Source organism: Tamandua tetradactyla, chromosome 16 (genome assembly GCF_023851605.1).
Source record: "Tamandua tetradactyla isolate mTamTet1 chromosome 16, mTamTet1.pri, whole genome shotgun sequence".
Lineage (NCBI taxonomy): Eukaryota > Metazoa > Chordata > Mammalia > Pilosa > Myrmecophagidae > Tamandua > Tamandua tetradactyla.
Genome location: NC_135342.1, coordinates 67,772,131 through 67,789,151, shown reverse-complemented (window position 1 = coordinate 67,789,151; position 17,021 = coordinate 67,772,131). Strand labels below are relative to the sequence as shown.

General features: G+C 41.6%; 1 protein-coding gene and 1 pseudogene across 10 annotated transcripts in view; one reads left to right on the top strand and one right to left on the bottom strand.

The window, feature by feature from the left end:
- Positions 1-17,021, bottom strand: part of HYDIN (HYDIN axonemal central pair apparatus protein) — a 511,177-nt gene that overhangs the window by 361,065 nt on the left and 133,091 nt on the right. For all 10 annotated transcript variants that reach the window (XM_077132967.1, XM_077132969.1, XM_077132970.1 and 7 more), the window contains one exon: positions 38-237. In XM_077132967.1, the coding sequence (XP_076989082.1) occupies positions 38-237 (200 nt within the window). The remainder of the gene's footprint in view (positions 1-37; positions 238-17,021) is intronic.
- On the top strand, positions 11,940-15,481 carry LOC143659995 (disabled homolog 2 pseudogene; annotated as a pseudogene).

The window sequence follows — 17,021 nt, the reverse complement described above, 5'->3', positions numbered from 1 at the left end:
TATAATCAATCAAACAGAAGAACCAAGGAATGCATACCTACAAGTTTTGAGGTGAAACACAGCATCTTTTTTGCCAATGTTTCGTACCAGCAGAATCTTCTGAGTGCTGTATTTTACAGGGCAAGTGGAAAAATTCAGCTTGTCGGGAAAATCAAGAATGGCCCGTGCACCTCTAGCTTTAATCGGCACAATAAACTTTTCTCTTTCAGTAACACAGGTCAACAAATGGGCGTAATCCTAGAAGGGAAGGAAACAATCATTTGTGGAAAAGCAAACATGATCAAGATAACTGCAAGAAATAAAGCCTCATGACAGGCATTTTGCAAAACAACTTAGTGTATTCTATGAAAAATTCTCAAAATAATTATAGATGTACTTTCACCAAGATTCCCTTTTCTGAAAGAGAGAGAAAAGCAAGTTCAGGTGCCAAAATCTATGAAGCAGAACAGCTTGAGGCCAGCTGACTCCCAGATAGGTGAGAGAGTCCAGCAGAGATGAGCAGAACTGCCTAACTGATAGACAGGGGACCCAGCCAAAGCCAGAAAAACTGCCCACCTGAACCATACTCTCATGAGCAATAATAAAAGTTTATTATTTTAAGTCACTGAATTTTAGAGTGGTCTCTTATACAACAATCATTAGCTGATACACAGTTCAGATTAATTGATATGCCTTTTATGCAAAGCTGTTATTGACTATTCCAAATATAAATGCTGAGGCCTTCTAGACATGTATCTTCCCTAATCTTGAGTCTAAATGCCTCATAAATGCTGAAAAAAAATCACTGTTTGTCACCTCATATGATATATAAATTAAAAGAACTTCTACCCTCAAAGTAACTAAGAAAAAGCTAACAGTAGACCCTCACCAACAAACAAAAACAAATGCTAGAAAAAAAATATTTACAGTCCCCTTGAGGATAAGCCAGAAGCTTAGAATTCACCAAGAAAGAAACTGATTATCTAAATCAGTTCTGTTCTTTGTATTTTTCTTTTCATTTCAGGTTTTTCCATCATTTTGATGTGTGTTTGACCTGTAAGTCAATCTTGATAAATGTAAAGTCATTTTGAATTTTAATGTCCTTTCAGTGACCATATAGTAAATGGCATTAAATGCTGGAGGTTTAAAGGAAAATCTTTGAGGTATTTGGGCATTGTCATTGTCAGGTTCATGTGTCAACCTGGCCAAGTGGTGTGCCTATTTGTCTGGTTGGGCAAGAGCTGGTCGGTCTGTTTGCTGCAATGAGAACATTTCATAGAATTAAACCATGATCATGTCAGCTGCATACACAGCTGATTCCATTTGTAATCAGCCAAAGGGGAGTGTCTTCTGCAATGAGCGATGCTTAATCTAATCACTGGAAGCCCTTTAAGGAGGATTCAGAAGAGACAGGCTCTCTTCCTGCTTTGGCCAGTGACCCTCTCCTGTGGAGTTCATCCAAACCCTCTATCGGAATCCTCGGCTTCACAGCCTGCCCTGCAGATTTTGGACCCTGTGTTTCCAAGGTTATGTAGACACTTCTATGAGTTTTATATTTGCGAGTGTTCCCTATTGATTCTGTTTCTCTGGAGAACCCTAACTAATACAACTTGGTACCAGGAGTGGTTCTTAAGAAACAGAATCTTAAAAATGGATTTTTATGAATGGTTTTCTACTCTGATTGGACTCAAAGGCACTAAGGACTCTGATTCCCATAATGAGAATGACACTCCCAAGCCATGGAGTGAGTTGGCAAACGAGATAGTCAAAATATCACCATTCGATTCTCCTAATGCTTTGCTTGTACGAAGCCAGGCTCTGGGAGATAATGTTTTTGATACCTTAATGGAGTTTTGTGGAAATAAGAGGTATAGAGATGTTGGCTGGTTGTTGTAAGATACACTGGATACATTAAGGAGTGAAAGGGATGGTCTTAAGGCTTCAAACGAGAAGCTTAAGCACCATCTGACAGATGTAGAAGTTTCTATGAGTATTCTAAAGGAAAATCTTATTTCCTGTAGCCATAGACTTGAGATCTCTGAAAATCAGACTCAGAATCTTACTGTTAGAGTAGCAACTTTACAACGTAAACTGAAATCTCAATGTTGCATGGTGTCTGCCATTAAAGTGAGGGCATTGATTGGAAAGGAGAGGGACACTGAAAAATAGGATGGTGACATATGGATTGATAATGATGTCAGAGGGAGGCTGAAACCCTATGTCGTGCTGAGTCTTCTCTAGATAACCCTGTAATAGTTTGCCCTGAGGACATAGCCTCCCCACCTCTAGCCTGCCTTGAGGAGTTGGCCACCCAACTTCCTCCTGAAGGGATTAGCCCTAGAGTGAATAATCCTATTTCACCAGATGAAACTGCAAATGAATGCCCTGAAACAAATGGCCTGGAAGATATTTCAAATTCTTTTCATGACCCACCCCCACCACCCCTCATTTCTTCCAGACCTATAACTAGACTAAAGTCCCAACAGGCCCCTAAAGGTGAGATACAAAGTATCACACATGAGGAGGTACCTTATACTCCAAAAGAAGTGTGTGAGTTTTCCAATTTATATAGAAAGAAATCAGGGGAATATGTGGCCATGGATTTAAAGGGTGTGGGATAATGGTGGGAGGAATATAAGGTTGCATCAGGCTGAATTTATTGATATGGGCCCACTAAGCAGAGATTCTGCATTCAGTGTTATATCTCAAGGGGTTAGAAAAGGTATTAACAGTTTGTTTGGATGGTTGATTGAAACATCGATCAAAAGGTGGCCAACATTACCTGAGGTTGAAATCCCAGAACTTCCCTGGTATAATGTAGATGAGGGGATCCAGAGGCTTAGAGAGATTGGAATGTTAGAGTGGATTCATTATGCAAAGCCTGATCGCACACCTCAGGAATGTCTGGAGATGCATCTTTTATCAGAACAGTGAGAAATAAATTTGTGAGACTAGCATCCCTGAAGAACTCTGCAGTTGCACTTTTCTGTAGGTCAGATATTTCTGAGGAACTGCTGTCACTGAGCTGAAATCCTTAAATATAATGGGGATGAATGGGTCCCAAGTTGGCAGAAGCCAGTTGGCAGTACTTAATTGCCAAAGACAGGGTAGATGTGGCTATTATAATAGACAGCAAACTCAAAGCAGGAGTCAAAATTATATGACTCACAGATCTGTGGCACTGGCTAGTAAATCATGGGGTACCTAGAAATACAATAGATGGGCAGTCTACTAAATTCTTGTTTGAGCTGTATAAATGAAAGAGTTTTAGGTCAAGTGAACAGAAGTCTAACCTGAAGTACAAAAACACAGAGTCATGGCCCCTTAATGAATGTCCAGACTTGATACAGTTTACAGACCCAGGGCCCCTTGAATGAAGGGGAGGCCAGATCCCTTTGGGGGAGAACCCTGTTTCACTGCCACAAATTTATACTGTTAATCTTCCTCCAAGTCTTCTCCAAGGAGACCGACGGCCTTATACCAGAGTAACTGTGCACTGGGGAAAAGGAAATGATCAGATATTTTGGGGATTATGAGACACTGGTTCAGAAGTGACATGAATTCCAGGGGACCCAAAAAGTCATGCTAGTCCACCAGTTAGAGTGGGGGCTAATGGAGGCCAGATGATCAATGGAGTTTTAGCTCAGGTCCATCTCACAGTGGGTCCAGTGGGCCCCCGGACCCATTCTGTAGTTATTTCCCCAGTTCCAGAATGTATGATTGGAATAGAAATACCGAGCAGCTGGAAGAATCCCCACATTGGCTCTCTAACTCAGGCAGTGAGGGCTATTATGGTGGGAAAGGCCAAGTAGAAGCCACTGGAATTTCCCCAACCTAGCAAAGTAGTAAATCAGAAGCAATATTGGATTCCTGGAGGGATTGCAGAGATTGCTGCCACTCTTAAGGACTTGAAGAATGCAGGGGTGGTGATTCCCACCACATCCCCATTCAACTCTCCTATCTGCCCTGTGCAGAAAACAGATGAGTCTTGGAGGATGACAGCAGATTATTGTAAGCTCAACCAAGTGGTAATTCCAAATGAAGCTGCTGTTCCAGATGTGGTATCATTGCTTGAGCAAATCAATACATCCCTGGTACGTGGTATGCAGCTATTGATCTGGCAAATGCTTTTTTCTCAATAACTGTTAATAAGGACCACCAGAAACAGTTTGCTTTCAGCTGGCAAAGTTAGCAATATACTTTCTCTGTCCTACCTCAGGGGTATATCTGAGATAGGACACTGAACTCTCCAACCCTATGTCATAATCTTGTCTGCAGGGTCCTTGATTGTTTCTTCCTCCCTCAAGACCTCATACTGGTCCATTATATTGATGATATCATGTTGATTGGACCTAGTGAGCAAGAAGTAGCAACTACTCTAGACTTACTGGTAAGGTATTTGCATGTCAGAGGATGGGAGCTAAATCCAACAGGGGCCCTCCACCTCAGTGAAATTTCTAGGTGTCCAGTGGTGTGGGGCATGTTGAGATATCCCTCATCTACGGTGGAGGACAAGTTGCTGCATCTGGCCCCTCCTACAACCAAAGAAGAGGCACAATGCCTTGTTGGTCTCTTCGGATTTTGGCAACAACATAGTCCTCATTTGGGTGTGCTATTCCAGCCCATTTATTGAGTGACCAGAAAAACTGCTAATTTTGAGTGGAGACCTGAACAAGAGGGGGATCTGCAACAGGTCCAGACCACTGTACAAGCTGCTCTGCCATTTGGGCCATATGATCCAGCAGATCCAATGGTGCTGGAAGTGTCAGTGGCAAACAGAGATGCTGTCTGGAGCCTTTGGCAGGCCCATATAGGAGAATCACAATGCAGACCCTTAGGATTTTGGAGCAAAGCCTTACCATCTGCTACAGATAACTACTCTCCTTTTGAGAAACAGCTTCTGGCCTGTTACTGGGCCTTAGTAGAGACTGAAGGCTTAACCATGGGCCACTAAGTTACCATGAGACCTGAGTTGCCTATCTTGAGCTGGGTGTTGTCTGGCCCACCAATCCATAAAGTTGGGTATACGCAGCAGCACTCTATTGTAAAATGGAAATGTTATATATGAGATAGGGCCAGAGCAGGTCCTGAAGGCACAAGTAAGTTACATGAAGAAGTGGCCCAAATGCCCATGGTCTCCACTCCTGCCACATTACCTTCTCTTTCCAGACCACAGTTATGGCCTCTTGGGGGAGTTCCTTACAGTGAATTGACTGAGGATGAGAAAACTTGGGTCTTGTTTACAGTTGGTTCAGCAACGATATGCAGGTACCACCCGAAAGTGGACAGCTGTAGCACTATTACCCCTTTCTGGGGTGTACTTGAAGGACAGTGGTGAGGGGAAATCCTCCCAGTGGGCAGAACTTCGAGCAGTGTACCTGGTTGTTTATTCTGCTTGGAAGGAGAACTGGTCAGGAGTGCATCTGTATACTGACTCATGGGCGTTGTTAATGGTTTGGCTGGATGGTCAAGGACTTGGAAAGACCATAATTGGAAAATTGGTGACAAAGAGGTCTGGGGAAGAAGTACGTGGATAGACCTTTCTGAGTGGGTTAAAAACATGAACATATTTATGTCCCATGTGAATGTGCACCAGAGGGTGACCTCAGCAGAGGAAGGTTTTAATAATCAAGTGGATAAGATGACCTGTTCTATGGATACCAGTCAGCCTTTCCCCAGCAACTCCTGTCATTGCCCAATGGGCTCATGAACAAAGTGGTCATGGTGGTAGGGATGGAGGTTATGCATGGGCTCAGCAACATGGACTTCCACTCACCAAGGCTGACTTAACTACAGCCAATGCTGAGTGCCCAATCTGCCAGCAGCAGAGACCTACACTCAGCCCCCAGCATGGCACCATTTCCCGAGGAGACCAGCCAGCTACATGGTGGCAGGTTGATTACATTGGACAACTCCCTTCATGGAAGAGGCAGCGATTTGTTCTAATTGGAATAGACACATACTCTGGATATGGGTTTGCTTTCCCTGCATGCAATGCTTCTGCCAAAACTACCATCCATGGGCTTACAGAATGCCTTATCCATTGTGATGGTATTCCACGCAGCACTGCTTCTGATCAAGGAACACACTTCATAGCAAATAAAGTGTGGGAATGGGCACATGCTCATGGAATTCTATGGTCTCACCACGTTCCCCATCATCCAGAAGCAGCCAGACTAATAGAATAGTGGAATGGCCTTTTGAAAACTCAACTATAGTGCCAACTAGGTGGCAATACCTTGAAGGGCTGGGGTAATGTTCTCCAGGAAGCTGTATATGCTCTGAATCAGCTTCCGCTGTATCGTGCTCTTTCTCCCATAGCCAGGATCCATGGGTCCAGGAACCAAGGGGTAGAAATGGGAATGGTACCACTCACTATTACCCCTAGTGATCCACTAGGAAAATTTTTGCTTCCTGTCCCTGCAACCCGGAGCTCTGCTGGTCTACAGGTTTTTTCCAAAGGGGGGCGTGCTTCCGCCAGGAGAAACAACAATGATTCCATTGAACTGGAATCTAAGACTGCCACCTGGTCACTTTGGGCTCTCATACTCCTGGATCAACAAGCCAGGAAGATGATTACATTTTGTAATCTCACTATTGGGGGAAAATAGGACTGCAACTACACAATGGAGGTAAAGAAGAGTTTTCTTGGAATATAGGAGATCCCCTAGGGTGTCTTTTAGTACAACCATGCCCTGTGATTAAAATCAATGGAAAACTGCAACAGCCCAATCCAGGCAGGACTACCAATGGCTCTGAAACTTCAGGAATGAAGGTTTGGGTCACCCCACCAGGCAAAGAACCACGGCCAGCTGAAGTGCTTGCTGAGGGTAAAGGGAACATGGAATGGGTAGTGAAAAAAGGTAGTGATAAATATGAACTTCAACCACATGATCAGTTACAGAAACGATGACTGCAATGGTGTTTTGCTCATGTCATACTATTAAGTTGTAAGATATCAAGTTTAAGTATGACTATTACCCAAGGACTTGCACCCTATTCTGGAGAGATTTGATCTGCTTCCAATTATATACAGGACTGTTGAGTACTGTTAGGTGAAAGAAAAAATGTGTGTTTTATTGTTTTCTATTTAGAAATTAGGTATGGTTTAAGGTGATATGTATAGCTTCCAAGTTGACAAGGGGTGGACTGTCATGGTCAAGTTCATGTATCAACTTGGCCAAGTGGTGTGCCTGTTTGTCTGATTGGGCAAGTGCTGGTCTGTCTGCTGCAATGAGAACATTTCATAGAATTAAATCATGATCACGTCAGCTGCATCCAAAGCTGAATCCATTTTTAATCAGTCAAGGGGAGTTTCTTCTGCAATGAGTGATGCCTAATCTAACCAATCCTCCTTTTAAGGAGGATTCAGAAGAGACAGGCTCTCTTCCTGTTTCAGCCAGCAAGCCTCTCCTGTGGAGTTTGTCCAGACTCTCCATTGGAATTGTTGGCTTCACAGCCTGCCTTGTGGATTTTGGACTCTGTGTTTCCACAGGTACATGAGACACTTCTATAAATTTTATATTTGCGAGTGTTTCCTGTTGATTCTGTTACTCTAGAGAACCCTAACTAATACAGGCATAGACTAGAAAGAGGAATATCTGGTATACAGACTTTTACCTAGCCATGTACTCAATTTCTTAGGACCCAGAACAAGTATGAAGCAGTGGTATTCCCACTTCATTCATTCATTCATCCTTGTTTATGAAGTGCTCCAGTGCTAGGTACTCTGCTTTAGGAATACAATTGTCTGGTAAACAGACATGGTCATTGCCTGCTTAGAGCTTACTCTGTGATGGAGGAGATAGTGAACAGATAAACAAAGGATATCTAATGCACAAAGTAATATATAGACACAAGAATTTATATTAAAAAAATAGCCAGCAATGCACCCACAACATACCCTTAATACCTACTGTTCCCTCTGCTTCTCTGAGCTCCAAACTCATGTCTATCTGCCCAGTTAACATTCATAGTTGGATAAAACTCTATCATGCCCAAACCAACCCTTTATTTCACATCACTGCCTACAATTGTGCATGAAGGTGTCTCACCCAGGGGGCATGAGTGGGGAATGGAATCCCACCTAAACTGTGGGCAAGCCACCCTTTCAGGTCCCAACTGTATCAGTCTGGGGCAGGGAAGCCTTTTTCTAATACCCACAAAGTCTCCACAGTGTCAGCAGAGGCCCTGTCCTGACATTTTCTCTATCCAAAGCCACTTCCTCACAGCCTTGCAGCCTCCACTCCTCACTTTCACTGAGATTCTCTTTTCTGAAAGAGAGAGAAAAGCAAGTTCAAGTGCCAAAACCTATGAAGCAGAACAACCCCTCAGTACTGGCATCTCTGTAATTTCAGTGGTTAAGATTTAAAATCCTGAAATAATGCATCATTGATTGCTCTATTTCTCAATTTTGTAATAAATTTTGTAATAAATCCTGTAGGACCTATCTTCAAATTACATGCAGACTTTTTATCACTTTCCCCTACCACTCCAGCTCTAGCTAGTTGCTCCAATCTTTCCTTGGTTAACTGGCCACCCTAATTCAACCCTTGTTTCCCTAAAGTCTACTTTCCATACTGTGGACAGAGGGACACTTTCAAATGTAAGCCAGGTCAGGTTGTTCCTCTGTTTGGTCACTGTGCTGGTTTTAGGCTGTTATGTACCCCAGAAAAGCCATTCTTTCCTGGTCCAATCTTGTGGGGGCAGACTTATTGTAGGGATCTTTTTGCTTAGGTTTTTTCCATGGAGATGTGACCCACCCAGTTGTGGGTGCAACCTGTTGATTCGATGGTTTTCATGGAAATGTGTCTACACCCATTCAAGGTGGGTCTTAATCCACTTACTGGAGTCCTTTAAGAGAGAACCATTTTGGAAAAATCTCAGAGCTGACACAGACAGAGATGTTTGGAGATGCAGAAAGAAAAGTCCCCTGGGGAAGCTGTTTAAAACCAGAAGTCAATGGACCAGCAGACACCAGCCACATGCTTTCCCAGATCAGCCCTTCTTGGGTCAAGGTATCTTGACAAAATTGGAAATGGAGTTATCCAGAAAGGATTTATGGAAAGTCCTGTTATCTGATGGTGTGAGCCATATATACTGCACGGAAAACTGACAAGTTTCTTGTGAGACCTGTATAAATGGAATCACTGCCAATCTAGACTAAAAGGGAAAAAAAGGGACAAACTGAATGAAAAGCTACTTCAAAGGTAGAATGATGGAAGCTAAAGTCTGGAACCAGGAAATCTCAAGCCAGGGGAGTGACCCACCCATACATGTGGAGAGGGTGAGTATGCCCTGGAAGTAGAGGGCAGGCCTTCCACTTCATTGCTCCAGAACAGTTTTGCCACCTGGGGCCTCAGAGAGGATGGAGCACATTGCCTGGGGATTGGGCAGTACATGGGTCACACCCATCAGATAATAGGACCTTCCATAAATCCTTTCTGGATAATTCCATTTCCAATTTTGCCTTTTTCTGAAACGGCTGACTGGTTCCATGTTTGGTTAAATCCTCATGTGGGGCACTATTCTCTGGGGTCTCACGTGGGGCACTATTCTCTGGCTTTCCTGAAAGCCCAGATTTTCCAAACCATCAATTTCTTGTTTCTTTGTATTCAAGAACTCAGTTATCACCTTATCTCTTTCCTGTCACATTTTACCACAAGCTGCAAGGAGAAGCCAGGCTGCATTTTCCACATTTAGTTTGGAAATCTCTTCTGCTAAATATCCAAGTTCATCACAAATTCTGCCTTCCATCTAATACCAGCTCTTAATTTTGACAAATTCTCTGCCACTTTAAAACAAGGGTCACCTTCCTTCCAATTTGCAATAACACATGCATCATTTCCATCTAAGGCCTTATCAGAAGTATCTTTAGAGTCCACATTTCTACCAACAGTCTCTTCAAAGCATTCTAGACCTTTCCTTTTATGCTACTCAAAATTCTTCCAGAATCTTCCCCTTATCTATTTAAAAAGCTTTTCCAAAATGTTTGGTATTTGCAAACTGCAGCACCTCACTTCTCTGATACCAAAATCTCTTTTGTTTTATTAATGCTGCCAGAAATGCAATTTACCAGAGATGGATTGGTTTTTATGAAGGGAATTTATTAAGCTACAAGTTTACAGTTGTAAGGCCATAAAAATGTCCAAGCTAACACATCCAGATAAAGATACCTTGACTCGAGAAAGGCTGATCTGGGAAGGCATATGGCTGTCTGCTGGTCCTTTGGCTTCTGGTTTCAAGCAGCTTCCCCAGGAGTGTTTTCTTTCTGCATCTCCAAATGGCTCTGTGTGTGTTGGCTCTGAGCTTTTTCCAAAATAGTTCCCTCTTAAAGGACTCTGGTAAGTGGATTAAGACCCTTCTTGAATGGGTGGAGACACATATCCATGGAAACCACCTAATCAAAAGGTCCTACCCACAATGTAGTTCACATCTCCATGGAAACAACTCAATTTAAAAGACCCCACCCTACAATAAGTCTGCCCCCACAAGATTGGACGAGAATAAACGACATGGCTTTTCTGGGGTACACAAAGCCTCAAACCAGGACAGTCACCCACACTGAGAGGCATATGTCCGCACCCAATGCCTCCTCTGACCATACCTTCTCCTGTGTCCCCCATCCCCCACCACTCTGCTCCAGCTACTGGCTTGCTTGCTGCTCCTCAAAGATGCCAGAAATATTCCCCCTTCAGAACATTTGTATGTGATGTTCTCTGTCCAGAATGCTCTTCTCTATAGTTATCCACATAGCTCACTACTGCCACCCTGGCCTGCTTTCTCACTGTGGCCTTTCCCAATTGGAGCTCTCCCTAATTGCCTATTTCAGTCAAATTCTCTCTCTCCTGCACCATCACTTCCTAGCTTTTTGTCCTGCATTAGTTATCTCCATCACCATCTAACATATGTATTCTCTTATTTATTGAGTATACTGTATGTCTCTCCCTAATACCTCCATGTTAACAGCGATATTTGCCCATTTAATTGGCTGCTTTATACCCAGTACCTAGAACAGGGCTCAGTATTTAGGAAAGATTCAACAAATATTTGCCAAATGAAGAAAAATGAGCAGTATAATGTTGAGTAGTTCTGAGTTAACAGAAATAAAGTGTGATAAGAGGACAGAGAATAATTGGAGTGCTCTTTTGTATAGGGTGATCAGCAAAGGCCTCAATATGGAGGTGGCATTGCAGCAGAGGCCTGAATGTAGTGAGAAATGAAGCCATGCTGATAGCTATCTATCTGGTGAAACCAGCCTGGGGCCCTGGGACCAGAGGAGAGCAAGGGAAGTGGAGTGGTTACAGACAGTAGGGAGGGTGTGGGGCCAGATCTCACAGGCTCTTGTAAGCTATTGTTAGAACTGGAAGACAACTGAAAGCATGAAAGATGCTGAAAGCCAATGATGACATAACTTGATTTATATTTTGGAAAAATCACTCACTGCTCTGTGGTCAGTAGACTATAAGATGGCTAAAATAAGAAGAGAAAGGCTAGACAGAAAGTCAGTATCATAGTCCAGGCAAGGGATGACATTAGCCAGGACTAGTGTGGTAAAGTGTTTAGCATAGCGTTTAGCTACGTAGTAAGTAATAAATGTTGTCTGTCACTATTAAAACTTTGTATTAAATAGAATTATTTGTGTCAGGCACATAGGAATAAAGTCAACACGTGTTTACTCTTGTTATTAGGATAATAATGGTAATAATGATATTGACAACAATAATAGAATAAGATAATTTCAGAAAACCACAAGGGTGGTAAAGAAACTAAAATATGGAAAAGAGGTAATGTGGGAGAGGGCTGCTATAGGTTAAAATAACCAAGGAGGCATCCCTGAGGAGATGACCAGCAAATGGAGACCTAACCAACAAAAGGAGCCAGTCAGGTGAGATCTAGGAATGGAGTTTTCCTGGAAAAGAGAATAGGTAATAAAAATAAATGGACAGCATTTGCGAAACATGTCTAAACTGAGATGTTGGACACAACTCTGCAATTGATTCTGGTTTCTAGATGGTAATGCCAGGTTCAAAAATTATGCTATCCAGACATAAAGAAATACAAATTGTATTAAGCATATTTGATCCTAGAAAACCCCACAGAACTCAACAACAAAGCAGTCTAGTTAGCTTACATGGAATCCTAAAGAGATATTGCTGTTTTCATGTTTTCTTAGGAGATCAACCAAGCAAAGGTTTTGTTGGGAATTATAAACTGGAAAGCACCTGGCACATTAACTGAGGTTTTGAGAGAAAGAACAAAAGATGCTGCTGAATCCAGTATGAGAAGAGAACCCAATGTTTTTATTCTCTATTTACACATCTTCTGCCTTGTTATCTAAGGAATTTAAGACAGGTAAAAATAGGAGACTAATTGAAATAGTCACAGGGATGTTTTCAAACATTTTCAAGTGTCTGAATGAGAAAAGTTTGAAGTTTGAGCAAAATTACATATTTTTTTTATAACCAATTCACATATCTATAAAAGAACATGAAGAACATATTTTAAACAATTCTTAAAAATGTATTCTAGTCTCTGAGGTTATGTACTTACTGTGATAAATAAGTTTCTCTACTGGCTTAAAATTAATTCAGATATTATGACTTGGGAGGCTTTGCCAGTCTTCAAGCTAAGCAATTACTTCAGTGATACACTCTCTTTCACTGTGCTTAGATCCAGAGACAATAAGGTCACTATTCAAAGACAAAATATTCGGAGCTTTTGCCCCTCTACTATGAGAGACTTAACCATGAATTACTTTACATTCTAAAATGTTATCCTATATAAAAATGCTTCAGATGAAATTCCAATCTCATTTAATACTCATTGTCCCTGAAAAATGTTCTAAATTCCTAGCCAGTTAAAAGTATTTATTATATTGTATCATGTCAATCTGAAATTCATCCCCAAAAGGGAAGAATTAGGTCTGAAATCCCAGTCAATTTAAAAACAAGATTGATCAGGTATCCTCTACCACTGTGACACTTCAAATGATTTTGCTGAGGTCTCAGCTTCCCAGCAGCATCTAAATTTCCCCATGTATTAAAAGAGAATGGGCTGCAGCCTGGAAAGTCCAGGGACGGGGAAGTCATGCTCATATCACAGTAGGACTAGCTAGCATGTGTCTACAGGTTATGTTCATTTGAGACTTCTCCACTGGGAATCACTTGGTATTACTAAGTGTCCACTAGAGGTAGGATTTGCTGCCTAATTTCTTGCCAAGTAGAAAAAGTAGAGACAAGTACAACCAATGGCCAGCCTGAACAATAGGCCACACCAAAAGCACCATCAAAGAAGGAAAAGAAGAAAGGCTCTGAAAAGATATATGAGTATTTCTTGGCCAGGCTTAAAGGTGATGGTGTAAAATATAAGGCCAAGATAATTTGCATGGATAATTTTCCACATGCAAGAGGGGATAAAATGAGCCAAGGTGCTATGATGAAACTAAAGGGAATGGCAGCAGCTGCACTGTCTCAAGGACAACACAAACAAAAGCTCTGGGTTAACATTTCGCTTTCTGGGACAAAATTAGTTGATGAGAAAACTGGAGTAATAGAATATGAACATTCAGTGAATAAAATTTATTTTATTGCCTGTGATGTGACATTTGTTATTATTTTATTGACTGTGATGTGCATTTGGTTATATATGGGGAGGAGAAGGCCAGATGTTTTTTACCATAAAACAGGGCAACAGGCCAAGATATTAATCATTGATATTAAAGATCATTTTCAAGTTATCAACAATGTAAAGAAAAAGAAGAAAAGGAAAAGACTGAAGAAGCCAACAAAGCAATAGAAAATGGGAATGAGAGCCTCCTGACTCTTGACGATTAAACTAACACATTGAAATTGGGTACTGACCAGATGGATTTGTTTGGGGACATGTTTACACCTTCTGACCTAGTAGTCCAACAGAAAGCAAAGGTGTCCTGTTAATGGAGCTAACTCTGAAATTGACACCAAACAGAATTCTTTAAGAGAAAATCCATTATTAACAAATGTTACCTCACTCCCTTCCTAGACAGATGCCTTAGGCATTCTACTTACCTGAAAATTCTTTATCTGTCCATCTCAACTTCTTTACCACTCCTAATCTTGATCCTTTCTGAGACAATCCTTTTATACAACCAGACCCAGACACCCTCTTTGTTTGTTCTCTCATATCTCCAGATCAGAAGAAAAAGAATTTCAGTAGTTTGTCTATTCCACTGAGTAATGAACCCCTGAATGGTGATGTTGATTACTTTGGTCAGCAATTTGACCAAATCTCTAATCTGATGGGCAAACAGGAGGCTCAGGCAGGCTTGTGGCCCTTTATGAGTATCCAAACACAGCCTGCAGTGAGAACTCAAAATGGGGTATCTGAAAGAGAACAGAATGGCTTCCACAGAAAATCCTCCCTGAACACTTTTGTGGGAAACCCTCCCAAAAGACTTTCAGTACCGAGTGGCATGAAACAGGACTTGGAAAGCTGTGTCCAGTCCCCACTCCATGACTCCCAAGCCATTATCCCACCTCTACAAAATACTAGACTAGGAAGAGCAAAAAGGATTGATTAAGTCTCCAGCCTGAGACCTGTTTCCATCAGACCTCTTTGCTCCTCCCATCTCAGAATCTCCAGGTCAGACATCACCTACAGGACAATCTGTAACCCAACAGACCAACCCTCTGGATCTTCAAAACAAGTGTTTCTTCCCAGTGGGACATATGGGTACCAGTTATACCCCCTCAGCAGGACCATGGAACCCCTCACCATCTTTAGTTTTCAATCAATCTCCTTCAATGGCCCCAGGAGACATTATGGGTGATCAAACTTCAGGATTTGATCAACCCCTCATTTTTGGCACGAATCCATCTATTACAGGTTGGAATCAGCCTTCATCCTTTGCAATTCCCCACCTGCCCTTGCTATTTTGGGGACCTTTAGCATCTGTGGCAGCTAATGTTTGGCCATCAACAACCTCCTCAGGGAATCCTTTTCAGAGCAATTATTTTTCCTGTGCCAGCCCAGTCCCCTTCTATGTTCCCCTCTCTTCTGGTTGCCCCTCCTCAGCCACCTCCCAGAACTGCTGTTGCACAGGTCATTTCCAATGATGCCTTCACTGTCTTAGACCCACCGAGGGATAAAGAAGTTAAGGAAGTAAAAGAAATGTTAAGGACTTAGAGCTGTGGCAACCACCAGACATAATTGCAAGGAAGGGAGAACAGAGTTCTTCTGAGACTTCCAATGACTTCTTCAGTTATTTTCATAGCAAAGTTGGCATTTCTCAAGATAACATAGACCATGATGACTTTGATGCTAATCAACACTGAGCAAAATCAATGAACCACCAAAGCCTGCTCCCAGACAAGTTGCCCTACCAGTTACCAAATCTACTGACAATGCATTTGAGAACCCTTTCTCTATAGGTTCTTTCAGTTCATCACCAGAAACCCCTGTGGCTCCTCAACCTGCAGCTCCTGATGTATATAGAGATCCTTTTGGAAATCCATTTGCATAAATTCTGAACTTCGTATGCCAATGAACCAGAGAAACAAAAAGGGTAGCTTTTTTAGAAAGACAAAGCTAATAACCTAGACATATCCTGACCTCTGCCCTTGTTCCAGTTTTGACATACTATCTGTTGTTTTATTTCTTGCTCTCTTCTACTTGTAAAATGTCTTTCACTTTCTCTCCAGGTTAAAGCAAAACTGAGTCTATGGCTTTAAATAAATTCAGAAGCTAAACTCTCTAGCTTAAATGTAAATGAAGCAGTTGCCTTACTTGATCCCTAGAACCTTCTAGAGCACTCTATCATGTACCCTCTGATTGGGAGATGCAGCCACTATAAACCCCTCAGATCACAGTATTTTGAATAAGCTTTCAAGTCTGAGACAGAAACAGAGAGAGGGAATGACCTCTCATTTTTTGGCTTGAAAAAAATCCTGGGACTTCCAAATTTATTTTGGCCATTGCTGGGCTTAGAATACAATGATAATATATAGATCATCCATTTAAGTAAACCAATATTCTCCTTAGACTTTTTCTTTCTAAGGTACCTTTAAATCTACCAATCCACCTGCATCCCTGCCCATATCATCTGCCTTCCCTTCTTTATCTATCTAAGACCAACCTCTTTCCTTGGGCACTAGATCTTTACTTACTCGAGGATTTTCCTGAACCCTCATTTTTCCCTCTTTACTGAACATTCACACAACAGCTTTTAGTCATGCTTGAATAGCCTCCATCTTTACATTAAAAATGTATCCTTGACCCCAACATCTATCTCCAGCTACTGTCCCATCTTTCCAATTACTCTTTACAACTTAAAGGTGTTATTTATAGTCAATATCACCATCTCCTCACTTTCCATTCTCTTTCACCCATCCCAGTCAGCCCATCAGCCTTGGATGCCCATTATTCACCAGAATTTATTTTTGCCAACATTCCTAGTAACCTTGCCAAATCCAATAGTTATTTCCCTATCTTCTATTGTACTTTTTGTAGCTTTGGACATAGTTGAGCTTTCCTTTCTTTTTGTAATACTTTATTCATTTGGCTACTAGAACATTGCAATCTCCTTAGTTTTTCTACAACCTCACTGACTATCCTCTCTTAGTTTCCTTTGAGGGCACTTTCATTGGAGCCTCCTCCTCTTCCCAACCTCTTCTTTATCTACACTCACTCCCAATATCATTTCATCCACCCCTTGGTTTAAAGTACCGTTACTCTTTGATTTTAAAATATCTATCTCTAGTCCCAACCTCTCCCTTCTACTCCAGATAGATGTGTCCAACTGCTTACTTAACATTTCCACTTGAATGTCTAAAAGAATGTTCAAACTTAATACATATTAAAAAAAATAGAGCTCCTGATTCACCACCCTCTAATATTCAGCCTCCCAAATATGCCTCCTTTCCACTGTCCCCTATCTCAGTAAATGATGCCACCATTTGTTCAGTTGGTGCCAAAATCCTGAGTCAATCTAGACTCCTTTATTTGTCTCTCATACTTTTCATCCAATCCATCAGCAAATCCTGACAGCTCTACCATAAAAATAT